The sequence below is a fragment of the Brachycentrus maculatus genome, unplaced genomic scaffold, assembly GCF_059751285.1.
Source record: "Brachycentrus maculatus isolate JH-2025_06_01 unplaced genomic scaffold, ASM5975128v1 h1tg000308l, whole genome shotgun sequence".
Classification (NCBI taxonomy): domain Eukaryota; kingdom Metazoa; phylum Arthropoda; class Insecta; order Trichoptera; family Brachycentridae; genus Brachycentrus; species Brachycentrus maculatus.
Window position 1 is genome coordinate 4598 of NW_028281058.1, and position 23809 is coordinate 28406.

General features: G+C 28.0%; 1 protein-coding gene across 1 annotated transcript in view; it reads right to left on the reverse strand.

Annotated features, from left to right (window-relative positions):
• Positions 1 to 651: 651 nt before the first annotated feature.
• LOC148304680 (putative neural-cadherin 2) overlaps positions 652 to 23809 on the reverse strand; it is a gene marked incomplete at its 3' end in the record, with an annotated part of 87941 nt that continues 64783 nt past the window's right edge. Inside the window, exon 2 of the mRNA XM_088267918.1 lies at positions 652 to 795. Coding sequence (XP_088124044.1) covers positions 652 to 795 — 144 coding nt within the window. The remainder of the gene's footprint in view (positions 796 to 23809) is intronic.

The following is a 23809-nucleotide window of genomic DNA, read 5'->3' on the forward strand; positions in this document are numbered from 1 at the left end:
AGTTTCAAACTTAAGTAAGTAAATACCAATAATTCTTTAACCATTTTGTAACACGTGTTTTGATGCACTCATCATTGAAGTGATGTTTTTTTGTCTCGAAACACGTGTCATAAAACAGTTTGATAATTTTACGTTTTTGCGAAGTAAATGTATTTGGTATTACCACAAAACAAATCTCGAATTTTTAATCAAAAAATCTTCCGGATAAACCACTTTTTTTCATGTTTAATACTATCCATCATTTAGGTATTTAAAAAAACAACGAGTTTATTGTTTTTCATTTATGAGACGTGTAAGCTTTTCTAAACATTATCATAATTTCAATATTTGAGACCAAATTGTATTTTTAAGTTTACTCGAGAAGGAAGCAATAATTTCCTAAATTTTAATTTCCTTATCATTCTAATTATTTTCAGTAAGTTATTGATGTTTTTTTACATGCAAGATGCAATTTTTAATGTGCAAGATATAAATAAATACAACTTAAACCCTACTCAATATGGAAAGATGTACTTGAAAACATTGTTTTTTGTAAAATAAAAATAAAAACATTTTTTGTAAAATAGAAAACCCTTGTTTTTTTATTAAAAAAAAATTACATAATCAAAATTAAGCGCATTTTTTTTTTGTTAATATTATCAATTTACTCACAGTTGGTACGACTGCTTGCTGTTAGGGTCAGAACGGTATGATGAAGATCTTCGTTTTCATCCACTTCTGCTTCATAATGTGCCCGATGGAAGTACGGAGCACTGTCGTTCTTATCCGCGATGCCGGTACGGATGAATTTGGTCACTATAAAGTTAGGAATAATCAATCGATTAATTACATGATTATTTTATCAGCTGCCATTTAATATTTTCATAAAATAATAGTGATTAATTTTAATAATTTAGAAAATAACTCTGTTTACTACCAAAATATATCTAATAAACCTAATTATTGTAACATAAATTAATTATGATTACTTCAAATCAAATAGCCTTTTCCCGAACACTTATTTATACTTAAAATTATCTACTTTAGAAAAATATTTGGTAGTTTACAGGTTAATTACAAGGTATTACGAGTATTTGTGTTGATCAATAAAGTAATCACGTATTTTGAACACTATTCATAACGGACATTTTTTTTAAATTAAAAGTATGATCATATGAAATAACTAAAATTTTGTAATTAAAAAAATAGAAAAATCAGGAAGTTTGTGCCTCAAATATATACAAATTTGTATGTTGTCCATTTGGGAAATTTATTTAATTCTTAATACTGACGAACAGAATATAACGGATGTTGGCCTAGATACTAGTACACAGTGTGCAAATAACTTCCAACGAGTAAGGTTTTGAATCCATGAGTGCCTATTTATTTTACACGTCTCTTTTCCTAAATAATATTCCATCCATTTCCTATCCCACATACTAGGAATGTCAACCACCTTAAGCGAGTTCAACTACATGACCTACGCCATCAAATTAAACTATTGTACTCCTAAATTTAACAATCGAAATGGGAATGAGAATGAGAATCGAAGATATTATTTTTTAACATCTCATCAAAGATGAAGAAGAATATGGAAGTCTGAGCATTTTTGGGGCTGACGACCGTCATAAGCTGGTTTAAGTGATCACTTTACACACGTGTAACATTCACCAATTCTACCCATTATTGACAACCACACTACTCAAATTCTTGAAAGTTCTGTATATATGAACCAATTTAGAAACCTTGTTCTTGAATCACTAGAACTTCACTAGAGACATCTATTAATGAGATATATATTATGTATTATTCTTTACGTGTTAAAAAATAATATGAAAATATCTCCTGTAATTGGAGATAATCCAGATTTTGTGAACAAGTATTTGGACACACTCAAAATGTTGTAGAATCGAAGATATTTCAAATCAACTAGATTGTACTATTTTTTTTCTTTTTATGTTTTAAGACTATTCAGACTATTATTTTTCCCTTTTATATTTACCTTTTACTCAAATAGACAAGTAGTTACCGACAATGGTATTTTACGAATACCCACATTTTCGATGTTGCAAAATTCGGTCTACTTTACTTAAATTTCTAAAGAAACGGGTAAAAAGATTCAAAGTACTTTTCTACAATAAACTATTTTTGCTAACTTCTCCAGCTTTATGTATACAATTGCTAGCATTCTAGTCAAACGAGTAAAAACAAAAGGAAAAAGTTCTTAGCTTCGTTTGGTTTAAAAACCATTACTTCATGCGTACAAGTAATCTTCATAAAAAATTCTTCGGTGAGAAGATATCAAGGTGTATATTTGTAAATACATACATACATACATACATAGGTGCATACTCGTATATGGGCGTTTGGGCGGACAAGAAAATCTTAGTAGTTGTACAATAATAGAAAAAATATACCTCTTAAACACGTTATGCTTAAATCTTCGAATAGTATGATACTTTTATCCGGGTTAATCTCCGAAAAATGTTTTAATAATTACGATTACGGTTTTGATGATTTATCTTAGATTTGTGTACAAAAAATATAAAGTTAAAAAAACAACAAAAAAACATAAGTTAATTTTTTTTCACAATTATTTGTACATATTATTGATTGATTCGGTATTAACTTTATGGAATGATATCTTGATTTTTTTTATTAAAAACTTGTACTTTACCACTTTTGAGTTTTATTCATTACAAACGACTAGTTCCGAAAACTAACAGATGTTTTCATCTACAGGTGAAAATTAAAACTGATTAAAAAAAGGAAATTTAGTTGGAGCAAAGTATTGAATCGAATCAAAGACTTCATTATCGGAATTTAGCGACTCAAATGCGGAACGACAACCCAAAATTACGTTTTCCTTTTTAAGTTTAATATTTATCGGTATTTATTTATTTATTTAAACTTCATGTACATAAAAGAAATAAGTACATTGGCGGGCTTATTGATATAAAGCAATACCTCCCAACCAACCATAAACAGACTAGTGATATTGATCAAAACGTTTGATACCATATATAGCTGTTTGCAATCAGAGAGTAGATGGTACTAGAACATTAAAAAAAAACATAAATTAAAAATTGTCATTCAAAAATCATAAATTAAAAAATATGATAATAATAATAAACAGAATGTCAGAAGACAGACTTCCACGTATCGCCATTCAAAGTAACCCTGAAGGACGCAGACCCCCAGGCAGACCTCTGAAAAGATGGAAAGACAACCGGGAGTCAACATCCCAAGAGTGACATGCAGAGGCACAAACAGATCCCTAGGATCACCAAAAAGATGAAGAAGAACATAAGGAGGGCAAAGTAAAAAGGGGGGTTTAGGGAAGGAGGTAGAGGGAAAAACTAAGGGAGGATGTTTGATGGACAGTTCTAGACAGGATTCTTATGATAAATAGTAATGTATCAAACGTTTCTTGAAAGTTATAAGAGAAGGTGCATTTTTTACCAGTAGAGGTAATTCATTCCATAGTCTGGTCGCTTGGACAGAGAAGGAATTACTGAAGAATGATGTGTTATGGCGAGAAATGAAAAGTGTTTTTTCTTGGGAAGAACGAAGTGATAGACCGTAACCTGAGAGGTGTATAAATTTTTCAGACAGATATTTAGGTGCATTGGGGTTGTGAAGAATATTATAAAGTAGCAAGAGAGATTGAAGATTTATGCGCTAGTTGAAGTGAAGCCATTTTAGTTCTGTGCGAGAAGGTGAAACATCGTCATATTTTTTTTAATTGAAAATGAAACGGATGCTTTGATTTTGTAGATGATCTAAACGATTTATAAGTATACATCGGTATTTAAGTATGTAATACATATCGTTCACTCCTTTCAAGAACGTCATAAATCAAAAATCGTCTATTTTCAGTTATGCATGTTTTCGGATTGCCCAGAAAATGTACTGTATCCCAGTAAAAGCGGCATATTTTTTAATTTATATTTACCCACTACAGGGCAGAGAATGTTGTTATAAAGTAGGTATTTTATAATTATTTTTTTAAATATACTACATATTTTTTAAATGGAGAAAAAACCTTCAGGTTTCACCTAAAAAGATCTGTTGCACAGTAAAAAGTTCAATAAGTAGCTTGATGTTTATTTTTAATACATTGTGTTATTTTTTTAAACTTTAAAAACGTTCTCCTGATCAATCAGGTTTTTTTGATTTATGACGTTCTTGAAAGGAGTGAGCGATATATGTACACAGGCTGTACACTTATATAATATCTGCCCATAGTTGTTGATAAACACATAAAATTCCAATAAAAAACACCACACGAAAAACCGAAATGAAAAAATGTCCTCTCATAAAATAACTTAAATCTCTTAAAACAACCATTTCTCGTAATTTAAGTGTCGCCTCATTTTTTTTCTAAAATAAGCTAAGTTTAATTTTATTAACAAAATCTTATCACAAACTTGAAGGCATGATTATTCATAATTCATTTCGAAATAACTCAAATTTTTAAGAAAATAAATACCAGCTGAGTTAATTTATGAATAAGATTTAATTCAGACATTTTCGAAAAAATGTCTGTTGCTAAATTGAATAATTTAATTTAATCTACTCCAAATTCATTTTTGTCAACTTTGTAACGCGAGTACAAATAAATTATGTTGTTTTTTTGAAATACGAGTCAGAAAATAATATAATTGAAAAATTTCTATTAAATTCTTGCCTTTTATACCCTTCGTCCTTCGCTTTTTAATTTTACTCGCGATATTAAGACATATTACTGAATGTCTACATCAGTCTCGTTATATTTTCCAGTTGGCACTGGAGATGGATGAAATAAATCGTTGCTATTCTGGTATTGTATGTCATTATGTGAGCTATTGTGAGAGAAATATGCACGTTATTATCATTATTGATCCCTGAATATAAGCTACGACATTTTGAGCGGATTCAATAAAATAAATCTGGATTATCTCAAATTAGGGCTTACACACGTGTAACATTCACCAATTCTACCCATGGTTGACAACCACAATGCTTAAATTCTTAAAGCTTATAAATTTAGAAACTATAGATATATTAATCAAACTCGAAACACAGTGTGCGATTGTTACTAGGCAGTCGTAAGCCCTGTAAATGCCCTGACTTCCATATTCTCCTTCATCTTTGTTGAGATGTCAAAAATAATCCATTAAATCTGTAATGAAATAGCGAGTAGATTTGTTTAATAAAAACGCCATGAGATGCAAATTTATATTATTCAATAAAGGGTATTTTTTTAAATATATTCTAACCCTTATCTGCACCGAATGGTGCATAGAACACTGCATCGTATTGACGCAGTATTATCTTGATCGATATTTATTCAAAGGCGATGTGATCACTCCTGCTCTTCAGGTACCAGTCCAGGGTAGTATGAAATAAATATTTGTTTGTAAAATCACCAATATTTCTTTTTATCCCCCCCCCTCCCTGGGAATCGAATCCGGAATCTCCAGCACGGTATCTAAACACGAAAACCATTACGCTACGGAGGCAGACAAGATATCAATTGTTTTTTAAAACACATTAAACACGTAACATGTCAAGTCCATCTAGATCTGCCTTACAACTTAAAGAAAAAGTTAAAAGTATTAAAGTTTAACAATCTAACGAAAATCTCAAATTATGTAATAAGAATAAAATTAATAAAACACTTTTTTGAAATCTTATTTACACTTACTTACTTATCTTAATTTATTTTTAGAAACGATTAACCAAAAAAAAAACAAAAAATCATGTTAATGCTGTTTGCTAAATATTTTTACATTCTGGTCGATTTGCAAAACAAATGTTTTAAGCCGAAACCCGTGTTTCGCGCAGATTTGGTGTTTTATGTCTTTATAAACCGATTAGCTTTACTTTCAAGTATCTTTATAAACAAACGAGGAGGCGTTTTAATATATTCCAGCCGTAGATTCAGAAGACCTCGTTTTAAACGAATGCCGGCTATTTAATGCGGCATTAACCCGAATCTGTGCGGCCATTTTGAATTTTCCCTAATTCCTATTTGCAGGCCACTGGGCTGCGTGTCGTTTAGGGATAATTGTGGAATCATTCTCTCTCCTATATCTGTATTAACTTCTCTGCACGTTCACTCCACACATATTGCCTCATACGGGAATGCAGTTGGAATTACTCGGTTTCATTTATTATACAGTTATATTTGGTAGTCGTTCCGTGTATCCTACAATTATAGGTCGATTCAGGCGCTTTGAATTCAATCCAAATTATGGAGTTCAACTAACTATACGTGATACTTTGAGCACATTGATGAAATATTTATACAAAGGGTATAATAGAAATTAGATATATGATGTGAAACAAGGTACCCAATCAACCCATTTGCGTGACAAGAAACTGACAAAAACAAAATATTACTAAATGCTTCTTAAAGATGTGCTAAATTAAGGTGATACTTTTTAATAAGCTTAATACGGTCAAGCTTAGTTTTGACGATTAAGTACACAATTAATTTTTTTATCGTTTTTTTCAATAAAGGAGTAAAATTCCTTCGTAACTTTAAAAAAAGAAGAAATTAAAACCGTTTTGTCCGCCTCCGTGGTGTAATGGTTAGCGTGTTTAGCTACCATGCTGGAGGTCCCGGATCCGATTCCCAGGGGGGGAGAATAAACATAAGTGGTTTTACACTCTAATATTATCCTGGACTAGTCTCCAAAGCGAAGGAGTGATTACCTTGCCCTCGTGTTAATAACGATCAAGATTTTACTGCATTAATATGACGTAGTGCCCTATGCACCATTGCGTGCAGATAAGGGTAAGAAGTAAAAGGAATGCTTCTTTAAGATATGTTTAATGGAAGTGACTTTTTTATTTAAACTGAAGGTGTCAAGGTCAAGCTTATTTTCAATGGTTCTATAAACCACTTAATCATAAAAAATACGTTTTTATCAATAATGGGTAAAAATCTGTATGAACTTTAAAAATGAATCCATTACTTATATTAACATATAAAGTTATGTTTATGCCTTAAATACTTTTCTGAAATTGTCATTTGGGAAAAACAGAAAATTCACATGTTTGTGTGTATGGGTGTGCGTAATTGAATTTACAAGGTATGTGTGTCTAAACACCTTTATCATTTACTTATTTATCACACTTATTTTTCTTAATACCCATTTTAAGATTACAGTCTCTTTATATAAATTCGTGTGTTATATTGAATACCGACATTATTTCGCGAAATTATGGTACAATTAGTTCTTATCTCTTTTCTGCTCACCTAAGAAATAAAAAATGCTTTTCTGACGATCATAGAATTTGACATGCGATAAATGTAAGACAAGTAATACCGTAACGTTTATTCAGACAATTTTGATGTTTGACATTCAAAAGCATTATTTCCCCATCGCTTCTGCTTTTGACGTATATTTTTTATATTCCTCTCAAAATAAGTCCTTAAATACCATTCTTAAAAACCTTTTATTAAATGGAGTAAAACAGGTATTATGAAACAAAAATATAAATACTTGCTACAACTCTACTTTGCGAAAGTGAATGGAAGTGAATATTTTTTTAACGTACAGTCCATTATGAAAATCTGATTTAATACGAAGGAATATTTATTTACTCAACACTATTTTTCCCTTACTTATTTTTTGTTTTGAAGGAAGTGTTATTTGTTGTAATAATACGTTGGTATACTCTAAAAAAATCTTTAAAAATATCAGAGAATGCCACTCTATTATGGCCTTACTAGTGATGCTTATTAAGGTATTAAAATGCGTTAAAAATACGCATACAACATATTACATAGCCTGATGCGCAAAACTAGATATTTGTGTCCAAATAACTGGCAGTACACAACGAAGTCCTGGTTTCAACCCTAATGCTTGGAAATGAAGCATGGAGTTGGTACAAGTAGGATAAAAGTAGACTGAATGATGTCGAAATGCAATCTCTCAGATTAATGTGCGGTAAAACGATATATGATAGATGTTAGAATTGTGAAATGAAAGAATGAAAGGAAATAATGCAAGGCTAAGCATAAACACTTTTGAAAAAATTAAGAATGGTTGAATTGATCAAATTAAGTGTTGAGGTGGTTTGGGCATATAGAATGGATGAGTGCGGTAAGAACGGTAACACAAATTTATGAGGCGAACGTAGTTGGAACAAGGAGCAGAGGAACACCGAAAAAACTTGGTATAGTATATCAAATACTTGAAAGTGATCAGAACAAGAGTCAAAATAATCGGTTGGTATGTATGAGGAGATGCTTGAATGTGGAGGACGCGAAGAATGTTAGCAAAGACAGAATGGTGTGGCGTTCTATTCTCTCTGCCTACTACTGCGGGAAACTGCTTGATGGTCAGTTAGTTAGGTTAATAAGTTAATAAGATAAGATAATATCACATTAAATTTTTAAAAATAACAAAAGAAATTATCAACGTAAATAAAATTTGATATTTAAAACCTGTCTTACGAAAATTATACAATTATTCAGCAATTATTATATATTTAATTTATAATGAAATATTTATTACACAAATAATTTAAAAAGTTGTCCAAAACGGTCTCATCACGTACTAACAAAAATGTCAAAAATTCTAAAACAATTACTGGAAATTGACAATTTGACACTTAAAAGCTGTTCACAGTAAACAGATTCAAATTATTCAATATCTTCCCTTCCTTCACCACCTTTTTTCCTTATTCTCTAATTAATTATAATATCAAAATTATTATGATTTGTTAATTTTTATATCATTAAATAACTGCGGTCCTTTTATGAGTGGAAAAAAGAACAAAATAATACATATTATATTATATTACGAGTGAAAGTCAAAAGTTTACTCAGCATAGGAAGAAGTCGCGTATCCTGGCTTAAAAGCTTAGGAGAATGATATTACTGTAACAAACAAGTCGCTATTTAGACCCTCCGCTTAAACGTTACATAAAATATATTATAATACTGCGTGGCGCAAAATTAATCATTCTATCGCAAGATGATATAATTTTTCCAAATGGCGTCGTACGTCAATCATATTTGACATTTGTGAACTAGACAGCTACAGTATACAAATAAATTAAGAAAGAGCAAAATTAATTATAACTAATTTGTCCGTTCAAAATAAGGTCAGAACGCTCGGCTACCGTTCTGAAGGTCACGGGTTCGAATTTCTGGGGGGAGTCAAATAAATAAAAGTGACTTTTTTACTCTTATATTTATTTAATATTACCCTTGACTGGTACCTGCAGCGGAGGGTTGATTACCTTTCCTTTTTGTGTTAACGATTAAGATAACACTTAATCCATATGATGCAGTACCCTTTACACCATTGGGGTGCGGGTAAGGGTTCGATGAAGAAGCAGAAAATTAATCAGGCAATTTTGTTGATGAATAACATTTTTACTTAATGAGTATTTTACTTATTTTACTCTTTATTTCGACTATTAATTTTTTTCTGTTAAGTGAAAAAGGTGATATCCGTCAAGTGGCTGCCGCCAGTGTTGAAATACATTTATGCCCGTTTTATATATTTTTTGTACATTGCAACTGTTTAGTTCGCAAATATTAAATATGATTTACGTACAACGCCATTTGCAAAAATTATAACACCTTTCAATATGGTGATTAATTTTGCGCCACTCTGTATTATAGTAAATTTTAAGTAACGTTTTATGCATGATTATAACACCCTGTTTAATCAAGTATTTCTATCTAGTCACAAAATTATTAGGTGTCACTGGACTAATAATTTCAATTTGCATTTTCATTAATACTCTCTTCATATAATAAGATGGTAAGCCTTCATGACACTTACCTCTCAAAATTAATGCAAATATGTGTGGCTCCGCAAATTTGGTGGGTCGTTGCGAGAACGCACGTATAATGTTAGGTCTGAGCAACGACGGCATACAAAGTTAATAGCTGAAAACTCTTTATCCAGAAATACTTACGAAAAGCTTTGTAATACAAGCTCAGTGAAATTTATTAGGTGAAAACGTGTGAGTAATTGATTATCGAGTCGTTGATAATTGATTATTATGTGAGTCGATAAAAACAAATAAATCAGAGGTTTATTCAAATAGAAAGATTGAATACAGAGAACACAAAACTTCGTTTATTTAAGTACAACATGAAGCTCTCATTAGACAAGGGAAAATAAAGCCTTATAGGCTTTAAACTTTGAGATACAAGTTGAAGAAATTGGCTCACACAAACGAATTTTCTAAGAGTTAATATTAATTCGCAACAAGAATATAAACTTTTATAGAAAATTTTAAACATGTCAAACATAAATCATAACCCTATGAAGATTGCTTCGAGTAGATTAAGAAGAATACAAATGTCTGGGTATTTACATGGTTTATGACCTGTCGTCATAGGCTGGGTCATCACTTTACACATGTGCAAAACTTATCATGTTACCCATGATTGACAACCACACTAAAAATTTTAATCATATGACCACTGTACTTGTGAGTATACAAGAACCGTATATGGTTTGATATATGTTTTATTTAGCAGAGAACCTTTTATTTGGACGCATGCTGACTGACTGAAAATAAGTCCTAAGTGGAGAAACTGAGATTTTTAAACAAGTATTTGGACACACTCAAAATATTGTGAAATTGTGATACTTAATTAATCATGTGTCGACTGAGAGCATCGCCTCTCAAAGGTCTACAAGCATTATATTGTAATCTAGACGGCTTACTTCGTATGATTTGACGTACAAGGATGACTTGGAGAGCCGGATGACAAGATCTCATCTAAACCAGGATGAGTCCAAGGAACATGATCAATGACGTAAACGGATAAAGCAAGCATTAGAGATGTTCGTGACACCAATCATGCAAGTGAACGAGTCTTCGGGGAACATCTTGAGTTGAATTAGGTGGGTTCGTGAGAATTCATCTCAGTTACAACATGTTTCGTCAAAACATATTGAATATTTTTACACTGCTTTTTATAGTGTATTTAAAAAAAATATTTAATTAATTTACTTATGTTATTATTAAAGCTACGTTTCTTTGAATTAGGTCTTCTTTTTACTGTCGCTCTTTTTACAATAAGAAATATTCACAGTTCTCATATTTTTTAACTTTAGATTTCAGATATTAAAACCTTTTTATTACAATTTTTATAAAGTGATACACGTTGTGTGTTGTTTATAATATATGAGGATATTTTTAACTTTCATAAATAAATAAAGAAACGATATCATTCTAAGAGGAGTCTTCTTGCAGGAGAGTAGACAAGATGGGCGAAAACGAAAAAAAGATTATTAATTTATTGTAGTTCAGGTAATTAAACAAAGACTTTTGAGCAGGAATATACCATTGTACAATTAGTATGATTCTCATTTAATTTTTCTTTATATTTTTTTAAAAAATCATTCCTATAAAATTCAAGGATTCGAGTCTAGGCAAAAATTCGTTCGGTGGATATTCACATGAGGGTATTTAATTTTTCAATATTTACTCGTATTTTGAGATTATAGATTTTACCCGAAATCGAAACAACCAAACAATTGAAACAAGAAAAAATACATGACAGCTTATGGAGGAACTGGTATTTTTCAAAATTGTAAGCACGTCAAGGTCACAAATGTATTGTTGTATGTAGCGTCTTACCCGGATGAATTTTTAATTAAGGTTATTGCATAAATATTTAGTTTTTTTGTAATAATTAATTATATGATTTCAAGTTCATTTCAATTAAATATAAATAACCCTAGGTTTAATACGTGTTAACTGTAGGTACTTCATAAAAAACGAGGGCAGATCAATTTTCCAATTTTTTTCAATATTTAATTCATATTTGCTTTTGATGGTTTAATTCATGCATTTTTAGTTATTTAGTACCTAACTAAAATAATGTTTTCTGACTGAGATTTACCTAGGACACATTTTATGTACCTACATTTACTATATATAATTTTTCCAATTTTATAGTAGTTTCTTTCAATAATTTGGAAAATTCTTTAAAACATATTTCATACTATGCTTTTTATTATGGATTTAAAAAGCTTTTTTTCATATAACCTTATTTTTTTTACGACAGAAACATGTTCGAACATAATAACTTTTCGAAGAGAAATATACAGGGCGAATATTTTCCTAAAATAAAATGAAAATAAATAACGGTAATACATATGTGGATAAAAAACCTAATCCTATGGAAATATATTTCGGACAACAGCGATAGTAACTCGCTTCAGAGAGATGACGTATTTTGCAAACAAATATTAAGACTATTGTTTTATTCAAAATTTCTTTTAAATATGACGTGTATAATATAAATGGCCTATTTATTACTTTTCAATTATGTTATAACAACTGGTTTTAATATTTCACATTGAATACAGAAAAAGCGTAGAGTATATTTCACAATACGTAGCATAATAATGGATAGTTTATATTTACGTTCTATTATCGTCGTTCTTTTATCGACGAAATGATTGGAATTACAGTCTGCTTTGTATTTTTGTACTTTACATTTCAATTTGACAGAAATGTTCTTTTTACAATAATTGAATATTTTTTTATGAAATGCTTTTAATTTAAAATAAATGAATCGTAACATGAAATCGTTTTTCTTTTGTTTAAAACGTTATTGTATAAAAGTGAAGTAAAAAGTGGGCGTCAACGGCAAACTATTATAATGCAAAAGAAACTCCTGCTGTTGACTGGAAGTCTAGTTTCTCGAAATTATGCGAAAGCTCCGAGTTAAGATGGATATATATACATTATCTTCACAAGAACAAGAATATGTATGGCAACTCAAGCATTAAAGAAACATTATTTCACGAAATAATTATTTATTAAATATTAAGTGTATATTATGTCAATAGATTTTTTTTTCTTCAGAACATGACAATGCATAGAAAGTTGTATATAAACTTATTTGTGTACATTTATCATTCATCATTTATGTTATGTTCTTACTTTTTTTTCATTATAGCAACTAAGAACCTTGCTCACTTCACCTTTAACTTTGTTATTGAGATAAATGAATAATTATATATTAACTATTTTTTTTTATATTTTACTAGCGTTTATGGCACGTAAAATCAGGTTAAAAAGTGGTGAAAAACAGGAAGAACATACCTGAAGATATTCTAAATGGGTGGAATGTTAAGCATATTTTGATAATTTATTATTTAAAGTCTAGAGCTAACTGGCATCAATTGATTTAAAGATAAATTTTTGTAAAATGCAGCTCGCATCAGAACGTTCTTACGTCAAAACATGTACGTGTATTGTTTTAACCTTCAAAACTGTCATGCACGGTAACGAAACAAGCCAATTTGTACACTTCAGCAGAAGACAAGTTCTGTTATTACTTAAGATTGTATGGAAGTGGATATTTTCTTTGTGTTTTAGTGATAATGGATATATTTGTTCACTAAGGTGGCTTGTTAGAATAAAAGTTTATCGCTTAATACTGGAGCGACCAAACCACTTAGTTGAACGTTCTTCACCTGAAAAGTTTGAGTGGTAGCCCCTGGCCTAAATATTTGGTCGGACGCTATACAGTACACGGGACTATTCAGAAACTTTTCTCTCATTCATTTACTTCATGAATTCTGAAAAAGTCCCAAAATGGCCAAAGTTTCTCTGTCTTATTTTTTTTTATGTACGAGTTTTTCAGTAACTATTTATTGGCTTATATAATTGGATACAACATTTATTTATTAATAAATCTCTAGAAGACAAAAAGAAAAATAAATACAATACTTTTTAATGAAATAAATATGTGGTTCTGTCATGAATATTTATTTTAACATCCTGAATAAAAATAAATTCGATCACAGTTCCTTTAAAAAAACGATTCTTAACACTTTTATTATTTTTCACTGGGAATAAAAGTCTTATTTTTTTTAGTTTGTTGTTCTTTTTAAACACATTTTCATTTTATAAAAAATCCGTTATATTAAGTTACATACATTTACAGAACAATAAAAATTATAGATCTATTTTCTTTCCTTTATAAAGAGATTTTTTTAACGATGGCTTTTTTCGGTAAATAAAAAATAGTTTAATTCTGGTTTTACAAAAATTGTATGAATAATAAATCCATCATCAGTAATTGAACTTGAAACCACGTTAATGGAAGTAAAACTTGCAAACTACTGCACTACAGATGCGGACGTAAATATACTTACATTTTACGAACCTACTCATGAACAAAATGATAAATATTATATTTAGTATTTACTGACAAGCTCAATCTGTAATTGAGTTAAGAAATGGAATCCTATAATCAAATTCAAAAATATTTAAGCCGTAATTTTACCCTTTTTGAATTAGAGATTATGATTTTAAATTTTGTAACGTTTTCATTAAAATTACTTATTTTTGGTACGTGCAATATAATGGTGTTACTTTGAGTGTAATTAATTAATGTGCTTTCGCGTTTTTGATTTTGAAGCATAATACAAAAACAGTATTTCATTTTCATGGGTACGGAGGAAAATTTTCATTTTCATCTGTCTGACTTTCTGTCCCTTGATTTACATTGTACCCAAATTCATTAACTCCTTTGCGAGAATTCAAGAAAATGATATTTACAGTATTTTATGATGAATGGTGGTGAAATACGGGCCCGTGCAATTTTGGCAGCTGGTAAATAAAGATATAATTTTTCTAACAATAACCCTCAATACAAATTTGAACGTTAAATCAACAATGAAAATTATAAACTTACTTTTCCCACAGATTAAACAAAGATTTATACATATTCTCACCACGTAGTAACTAGATTTCATATTCATGAATTCAAGAAACATTTTTTTTCATTGGTCCATTGTTTGTCATCCTATAACCTATCCTAACTATCCTACCTGCAGACAAGCATCTACAATTTGCAGATTTTTCCTTTTTTTAAATATATTGATTTTAAAAAAATATCTTGAAAATATTAATCTCAGTTACAAAGAATAATTACTGTTATCCATTTCAAACATTAAACTATTTTTAATAAAGGTTTCCACAAATACGTTGTATGTACGTGAAGTTTATGTTGGTAAACAATTAATTTACATTATAAAGGATTAACAATAAATCCAAGGGAAGGAAAACGTCACATGAACGCTTGTTCCTCACAAAGGTCTAAGGACAAAGTGGTTTCTCCTGTAATTCGCCTGGTTGTGACCAGGGTAACAATTGTAAAAAAGCCTAGTGGACTTTAACAAATAATAATAAAAGATAGTGACACGCTACTGATTACTAAACTCAACGTAAAACTTTATTTAGAAAGCTTTACTTTTTATAAAACTGTATAAAAGGTATCGACAGTTTTAAAATACATAAATTGATGAGAAATTTCAGTTTTACTCGCATAACACATTTCTGTTCATGGTTGTTCTGCGGTTACCTACCAAAATTTTAAACTCCTTATTAATAAAGTACATTTCGAAATTTTCAAAGACTCTATCCAATTTCAATCGGTTTATCAAACATTAATATATCTATAATAAATTCAAAACTGTTGACGTAAATAATTTATCAACAAACTATACAATTTACAACTGAGTTAATAGAGAAACGAATTATTCATTGCGTGTGGTATTATTTGGTAATTTTCTGTGGTTAAACAGGTATGAAAAGAGTTAAATGGAAGGTTATTTAGTTTCATTGTATATTAATACACGTATATATACATATTAATATACATATAAATATATATATATATATATATATATATATATATATATATATATATATATATATATATATATATATATATATATATATATATATATATATATATATATATATATATATATATATATATATATATATATATATATATATATATATATATATATATATATATATATATATATATATATATATATATATATATATATATATATATATATATATATATATATATATATATATATATATATATATATATATATATATATATATATATAAATATATATATATATATATATTTATATATATATATATATATATATATATATATATATATATATATATATATATATATATATATATATATATATATATATATATATATATATATATATATATATATATATATATATATATATATATATATATATATATATATATATATATATATATATATATATATATATATATATATATATATATATATATATATATATATATATATATATATATATATATATATATACATATTTATATATTAAAAAAATTATATTAATATTAGTATTTAACCACTAACCGAGGTGAGTGGTTATATACTAATATTATTAACATTTTCGTTAAAAAAAATAAATGAGTTAAAATTACTAACCACAAAGTAAATGCTTCATATATTAATAATATTGAGATATATATAAATATATATATATATATATATATATATATATATATATATATATATATATATATATATATATATATATATATATATTATATATATATATATATATATATATATATATATATATATTTATACATATATTATAAATATATTACAACTTGTCATTTTATATTAAACAAAAAGTTTATATCGTTGTTGAACTGCATGAAGAAGTGTATTATTACTTTCTTTATAGTTCACTACAGACGTGACAACGTGACATCATAAAAGTATCAAAATAATATCTTTTTCAAATTTTTTTCCTTCACTTACTGAACAATCAAGTAAATGCCAGGACCTCATTGATTTTTTTTAGAGATTATAAATTTGTATGTATTAGTCATAACATTATATTAGATTTATTCAAACCCTTGTTTCGCGTGATAATATATTTCCATCACTTTATATGTATCATATTTTAGGCGCATTCAACTGTGAAACGAAAGAAGTCTTTGATTTGGTAAAGATGTCGCCCATAAATCGGAAGATTTTTATTTGTATTTCGCAAAAATCTCATATACGTCTCTCAAAATGGGCACTAGGATATCGTACTTTACATATGTTTATATGTAAAACTCAAAAAAAGTATCACTGATGATTAAACGAAAGTAAAAAAGGATCACCTTTGTTTTTTTTATCCTCCTTAAATAAAATTAGTTTTTGTGAGACGACTTTAATAAATAAAAAATCACTCGTTCAGTTCAATTTTCAAAATAGGAGACAAGGCTTACATTATTTTGAAACAAATAACGCGAGATACTTATTACATTATGTTTTTTTAACAAATTACACTTATTAATAAGGCATTTCATCATACATCAAAAGAACCATTTTAACGTAAGTCTTTTCTCAGACATATAATTATCTTATAAATATTGCTTCAATGAATATAAGAAGGCTTTTAAAAATGTTTACTAATTATGTTTTAAAAGTCTTGCGAAAAAATTTATTTTTCTTTGAGAAAAATTTCTCGAATCGATCTTATTTGTGAAAAAATCTTTTGTTTAAAAAACTATTGGAAAACACCGAGAAAAATTTTATTCGTGACATCTTTGTTTCGGTAGCATAATGTTTTAATTCAACAAAACTTTTCCATAAAGCAAGAGTTAAAAATACATTAGGTACGTTTTTACGAGCAAGGAGAGGATTGTTTTCTTAAAGATAGCATTTATCTCCTTCGTTCAATCTGAAAGTTCTCCATACTTTTACCACCATAAAAAACCGCAATATGGTTCTTGAATACACACGGCTCCTTTAATACTTAGCGCAATATTTTTTTTTTAAATAGGTAAAATTCTTAGTAAATAGGACAAGGGAAAAATTTCTCCCGGGTTTGGCACACGTATACTGCCGCTTGCGGTCTGTTCGAGCAACGAGCGAGGCTTTGATACATTGTGGTCCGGAACCCAAACATTACCCACACACTGCGCTGGCTTCCACTAATAACAATGACAATTGTACCAACCCCAACTTAAAACTCAGCTTGCTTTAATTAGAGCCCATTTAACCCTTCTTATACGAAGAGCGAGCTTTAAGTGAAATACGGCATCATCCCTAATATTAGCAAATATTCTCCCGCTGTACAGTTCGCCTAACAAACGCGCTGCTGAAATATGAAATATAATTTGCATTCGCAGCAACTGAATTTTTAAACTTTTTAACAACAGGGTAATCAGTGAGGTGGAAGTAAAATGAAATATCATAACAACGATAACCCCAAAAGTTTTTTAATGGTTTGTCTTGCTCATTAAACTTTTAGATCTTCTCAGAAGTGTTACTTAGATGATGAAAATTTATTTGTTGTAAAAGATTCTTCAAACGAGGAATACTTAGAATAAAGACCTTTACAGAAGAAGTGAAAACAAAAGATAAACTTTTGGCACATTTTGGCTTTTATCAATATTTCTATGAAATATTCAATTAACAATTAATTTTAAAAAGTTCCACAATAGCGTTTTCGCATAAAGCATACAAATAAACAAAAATATCATTGAAAATATTGAAAAAATAACATGATTTATATTTGTGATAAATTTTACTATTTTTAAAATGCATTTTGAATCAAGGTATAATTTATTTTATAAGAAATAACCCATAATCATATCTATAACTCATTCAATGTTTATTCATTTATGTCAAAGAGCCATTGGAACTTTCTGTATTTTTGATCAGTAACGTATGTATCCAATTTCAGTTGTTAGTTTCTATAAAGTTATTCGATATCTCTCTTGCGTAATATATTTCTCACTTGTCTTCTTTTTCAACATTTAGATACACTTTTTCCAAATTAAAAGAATTTAAAAAGTTTTTTTTTTATTTCATCATAACTCTTATAATATAGTTTCAAATATTTATTCCAGGCAATCGATCAACATATTTTATAAATAATATTAGGATAATAAGGATTTTTAAGTTTTTTCTTTTAAATTTATTTTATGTTAAATATATCATAATATACAAAATATTTTTATTTAGAAACATTAACAAATTTCAAAACAACATATCTTGTAAATTTTAAACTGTAAAATTAAAAAACGTATGTTTCAAAACATATTTCTTTAATAAAATCCCCTTCAGCTCCGGATTGATCACATTGTTTATATGGAAGAAAATTTTTATGTTGAACAGTTTTCAAATTCTCGAAAAAAATTTTTTTTCAAAAATCTTAAAATCGAAAGTGTTTTACATATTTTGTCCCCAAATAACTGAAGGACTGTTTCAAAAATTTAAATTATCCCGTTTCCCAACAGTTAAGGTGCAACTTTCTTAAATGAAACAATAAGAAAAATCTGGACGCAAAGCAATTTATACAATACCGTGTGGCGCCAAAAGTAATAAAATATTTTATAAGCTAGAAGAAAATGCTTAATGCATCAAAGGGTGGATTCAGGCGTTCATTTTGTTGAATCTGGCGACTGAGAATAACTGAGCTTTATATCAGATGAGGATATTAAATGTGTAATTTAAATATCTGTGATATGACATTTATCGTTTTTTTAAGACCATCGCACAATATTCCGTTTAAATACTGAGTATTGTCAAAACCGAGTTTTTCATAGGTTGTGAATTCATCTAAAAATATTTTTTTTATTTCAATTCATATTTATTGACATGTGCAATAACTAATTCATTATTTTTAATTAATATGAATTACAAAGTCACTATAATTTCATTTTTGTTGTGCATACGTCAACAAATTAATGTAGCTTTTTTGTCAAAAACTCAATTTTGATATTAAATAATACTTAAATAAAGCCAAAAATCTACATTTATATTTACCAATGTAAACCAAAACGTAAACAGCAGATAGAACATCATTCCTGCCTATCTTTAGTTGGAAACAGCATGATAGTAGTAAAAAAATCAATTGAGATCTAATGCATTACTTAATAATTAATGATCAATAAAACATTTTTTCGATACGTTGCAGTTCCTAACATCCATAAAGTGTAGATAAAGGGTAGGAAAAAGTGAAGTTAGTTTGTGGAAAAACCGATAGAAATACCATTCAAACGTAAATTTTATTAATTACTTGAGACCGTGAATTGAATTTTTGTTCATTCGTTTGCCTGTATACCGTCAGATTCGTCTGTAAAGTGATAAAATAAAGTAAAATCCTGCATTTATGTATTACTATTTTCAAACCAGCGGTTCATTTTGAAAGGGGTCTTTGAAATCTTTCTGTGAAAGGAATTTTTGTTTGACAATCTGTCGACTAACAAAACTTTGGAACGACTATACAGAGTTTGGCAAAATATTAATGTTAAATAAATAATATCTCAAACCCGGATCCGTAGTACGAATACCAAATTAATCATACTTTCTTATTTTGGGATTTATTTTTAAATAATGGGTACATAAAATTTTATTTGTTTTTCTTAAAAAAAATTAAATAAAAATCTCGTACTTATAAAGCTTTCAATAATTCTCTTACCGTCAACATATATTAAGATTTACAAAAAAAACATCTTCATTATGGATTCTTAAAAACATTCATTATTGTCAGTAACATATTTATGTTAATGAATTTATCATTACTTTATAAATATTAAATGTAAGAGAATTTCAAGAGCGCCTAATTTATGTTATTAGACGATTGAAATTAACAAGACAGTTTGCGTTTAAATAGGCTCACAGAAATTCGTTGAGGAGAGTAAGCGCAATCCATAAAACGATTATTATACTTAGACTGTAATTGTAATTGTCATCAGTCTCTTCCAGTTATTACTCAAATATTTTTAGAATAAATTCTTCAATATTAAACTTAAATTGTTTTTACATTTCTATACGCTATTATCCTTATATCCACAATATGGTATCACTAGCTAGAGTATGCGAAAATTACGGAAAATGGCGTCATCAAAAAAATAGTAACAATATGAAGTTTATACCAGCTTGCTAGTAATTGATTTGATTAATTAGGCTTATGTCTTTTTTCAATCTGAATCGATGTTATTTCGTTTACTTTTTTTACATAAAAATTAAATCTTATTAAACTTTGTATTGCATTGTAAATAAACAAAAAAAAATACAAGTAAATATTTTGTGATTTATTTAGTAATTAAAAGAAAAGAAAATAAGTATGATAAAACACTGGTAGCTATGCAAGTGCTCAAAAATGAAGATTTTGACGTCATTTTATAATATAAAATAACAAAAAAGATGCAATGAATACCATTTCATAAACAAAAAATATTTTAATCCGTTTCTATTTTTATAAGATTGTAGGAACGGTATGAAATATCAAAAGACATTATTCCGACTCTCACCACTAGCAAAAAAGAAGTGTTCATAATATAACAATGATTTTTAACTCGTTTTTCATACAAAATGTATTTTACATACATGTTTGTATTTTTATAACATTTTTTGTTACAAGATTTTTATTAAATAATTAAAAAGTAATTTTTTGCTTGAAAAACAATTATATCATCAGAAAAATATGTTTGCTGTCATTACATTTTAAAATATTTTTTAAAAGTCAATCCCTCTTATTAACGTCCATTTTCATTGCCACATTGTTGTAGCCGTTTACGAAAATAAGCCTCTACTCTTTCCAGCATTCCTGATCGATTTGAGTGATTTGTTAACGAATGGAATCCTTCGACTCATCTTACATACAAGGCTTTTTTCTTTCACAAGTAACTTCAGATAACCCTATAGAAAGCAAACGGACAAATTAAGGAATCGAGGGGGCTATGCAACGTCACCAAATTTGGAAATAAGGCGATTGGAGAAAAGAGAGCGAAGAGCAGTCATTGATGTTCTAGTCGGCACATGATATAGAGTAAAAGAAGTAAAAGTAAAATGGCATGGATGAAAAAGGGAATATCATCGTCTTTGCGCCCTTCCCTTTCCAATCGGCAAAACACAAGTTTTTTTAAAACGTCCAGTTAGCCAGATTTATACAAAAAAAAATACCGAAATTACTGGAGAACATCAATTTATTTATAAGTGATTCAATAATTTATGTATTAATTGTTAAATGAAACACAGATTTTTTGAGTCTACTAAGTAGTATTAAATTTTTACTGTTGAAAAACAAGTAAAAATCTAAATTGTGACTATTGTTTCGCCTAGTTATGGCATAGCATCAAATGAATTCTACTAACTAAACGCTAATTCAAAAAATATGATTTGATAATGGTATGGTATGGTAATAAGTCATATTTTCTGGTCAAACGGTTTTCTAAAAACTGTTTACGCTTGCCATATTATAAACTAGTGTTTGTGTACTTCTCAAATTAACGAGGCAATGTGATTTTATCGTTTCGATTTTGGCAGTATTCCACGTTTTCCAATAAAACGTTTGAAAACACTCATTATTCAACTTATTTAAGTAATAATTGTAGAGCTTATTATATTAACTAATTTTTTTTTCAGAGTTATAAATATTAAAAAATATTTAATTTTGATATTTTTTTTAATTAATTTATATTTTTGGTAATGCCTAAACAGCGGTAGCTAATCAGTTAATCAGTATGTCTTTTATGTGTTACTACGCGTTTTAATTAAATACTTTTTTCAACTATCAAAACGATGTAATTTTGAATTAAAGAGATATTTTAAATTCAAGAAAACTCCTTATCGCGTGTTTCTTAATTTGTTAAATTGCTATTGTTTTTTTCTTTTTCTCTCGCTAGCGGATTCAAAGCATTTGAAAAGAAGGTAGAATTTTCAGGGAACCGTTTATTTTTTTCCATTTCCCAAAACATGTACAATATAATAAGAGGATACAGAACACTTAAATGGCGTCTTGTAACGCGATTGCCTTTTAGACAAAAATAAAACACGGTACCTCAAATTACAACCAAATTGGTGATTACCATGCAAAATTCCTGAGCAGAATTTTAATCAACATTAATTGTACATGAGAGTGAAATTAATATAATTTTCCAATCTAATAACTTCTGGACCTTGTTCATTCTTATTCAAATTTTATATTGCAAAGCTGTGTCTCTTTTTTACCCTTAAGAAGACCCCGTAATTTTATCCGTAAGATTTCATACGAAAGAAAACATTTTTTTCTCAAATCTCGGTATATTCTTGCTGGCATATTATGTATTAAGTTAATCATTTTAAACTAATGAAATATATGTAAATGCTGTGATTTGTTAAATAGTACATATATGATATCTTGACTCAAATAAAAAAGTCGTAATAAAAAATTATATTTTTCATTCATATGAATTACCTCTTCATTTGAAATATCCACCCCTCTGATGGCTTTCCTTAAATATTTCCTGTTCATGGAACCCTAATGAGCATCCTCAATCACCATTCTTACCATCCCTTATCAACCTTTTTATTTACTATTTCTCTTCTTCTTTCTTTTTTACCTGATCTTCCTTTTCATTTCTAATTTTCATCAATTTACTGGTTATTTGATATATAAGTACTTTCTGCCCTCTAATGTCAAACGGTAGAATAAACTTCAAACATTGACCAATATCACAAGTCTATTTTCGATAAGTCGAAAAATATTACTTCCAAGTAATAAGTCTATCAATTGACGTTTATTCTCTATAAAAAAATATTTTAAAAATAAAATAATTATTTATTACTGAATGAAAAAAAAATATTTTAATAATCAACCTATTTGTAAAATGAAAATTTCAAAAATGGTTTTGTTTGTATAAACTTCATTTGGTGAACTCAAACCTTCTCGAATCAATATTGGCATGCAAGATATATATTTATATATATATATATATATATATATATATATATATATATATATATATATATATATATATATATATATATATATATATATATATATATATATATATATATATATATATATATATATATATATATATATATATATATATATATATATATATATATATATATATATATATATATATATATATATATATATATATATATATATATATATATATATATATATATATATATATATATATATATATATATATATATATATATATATATATATATATATAT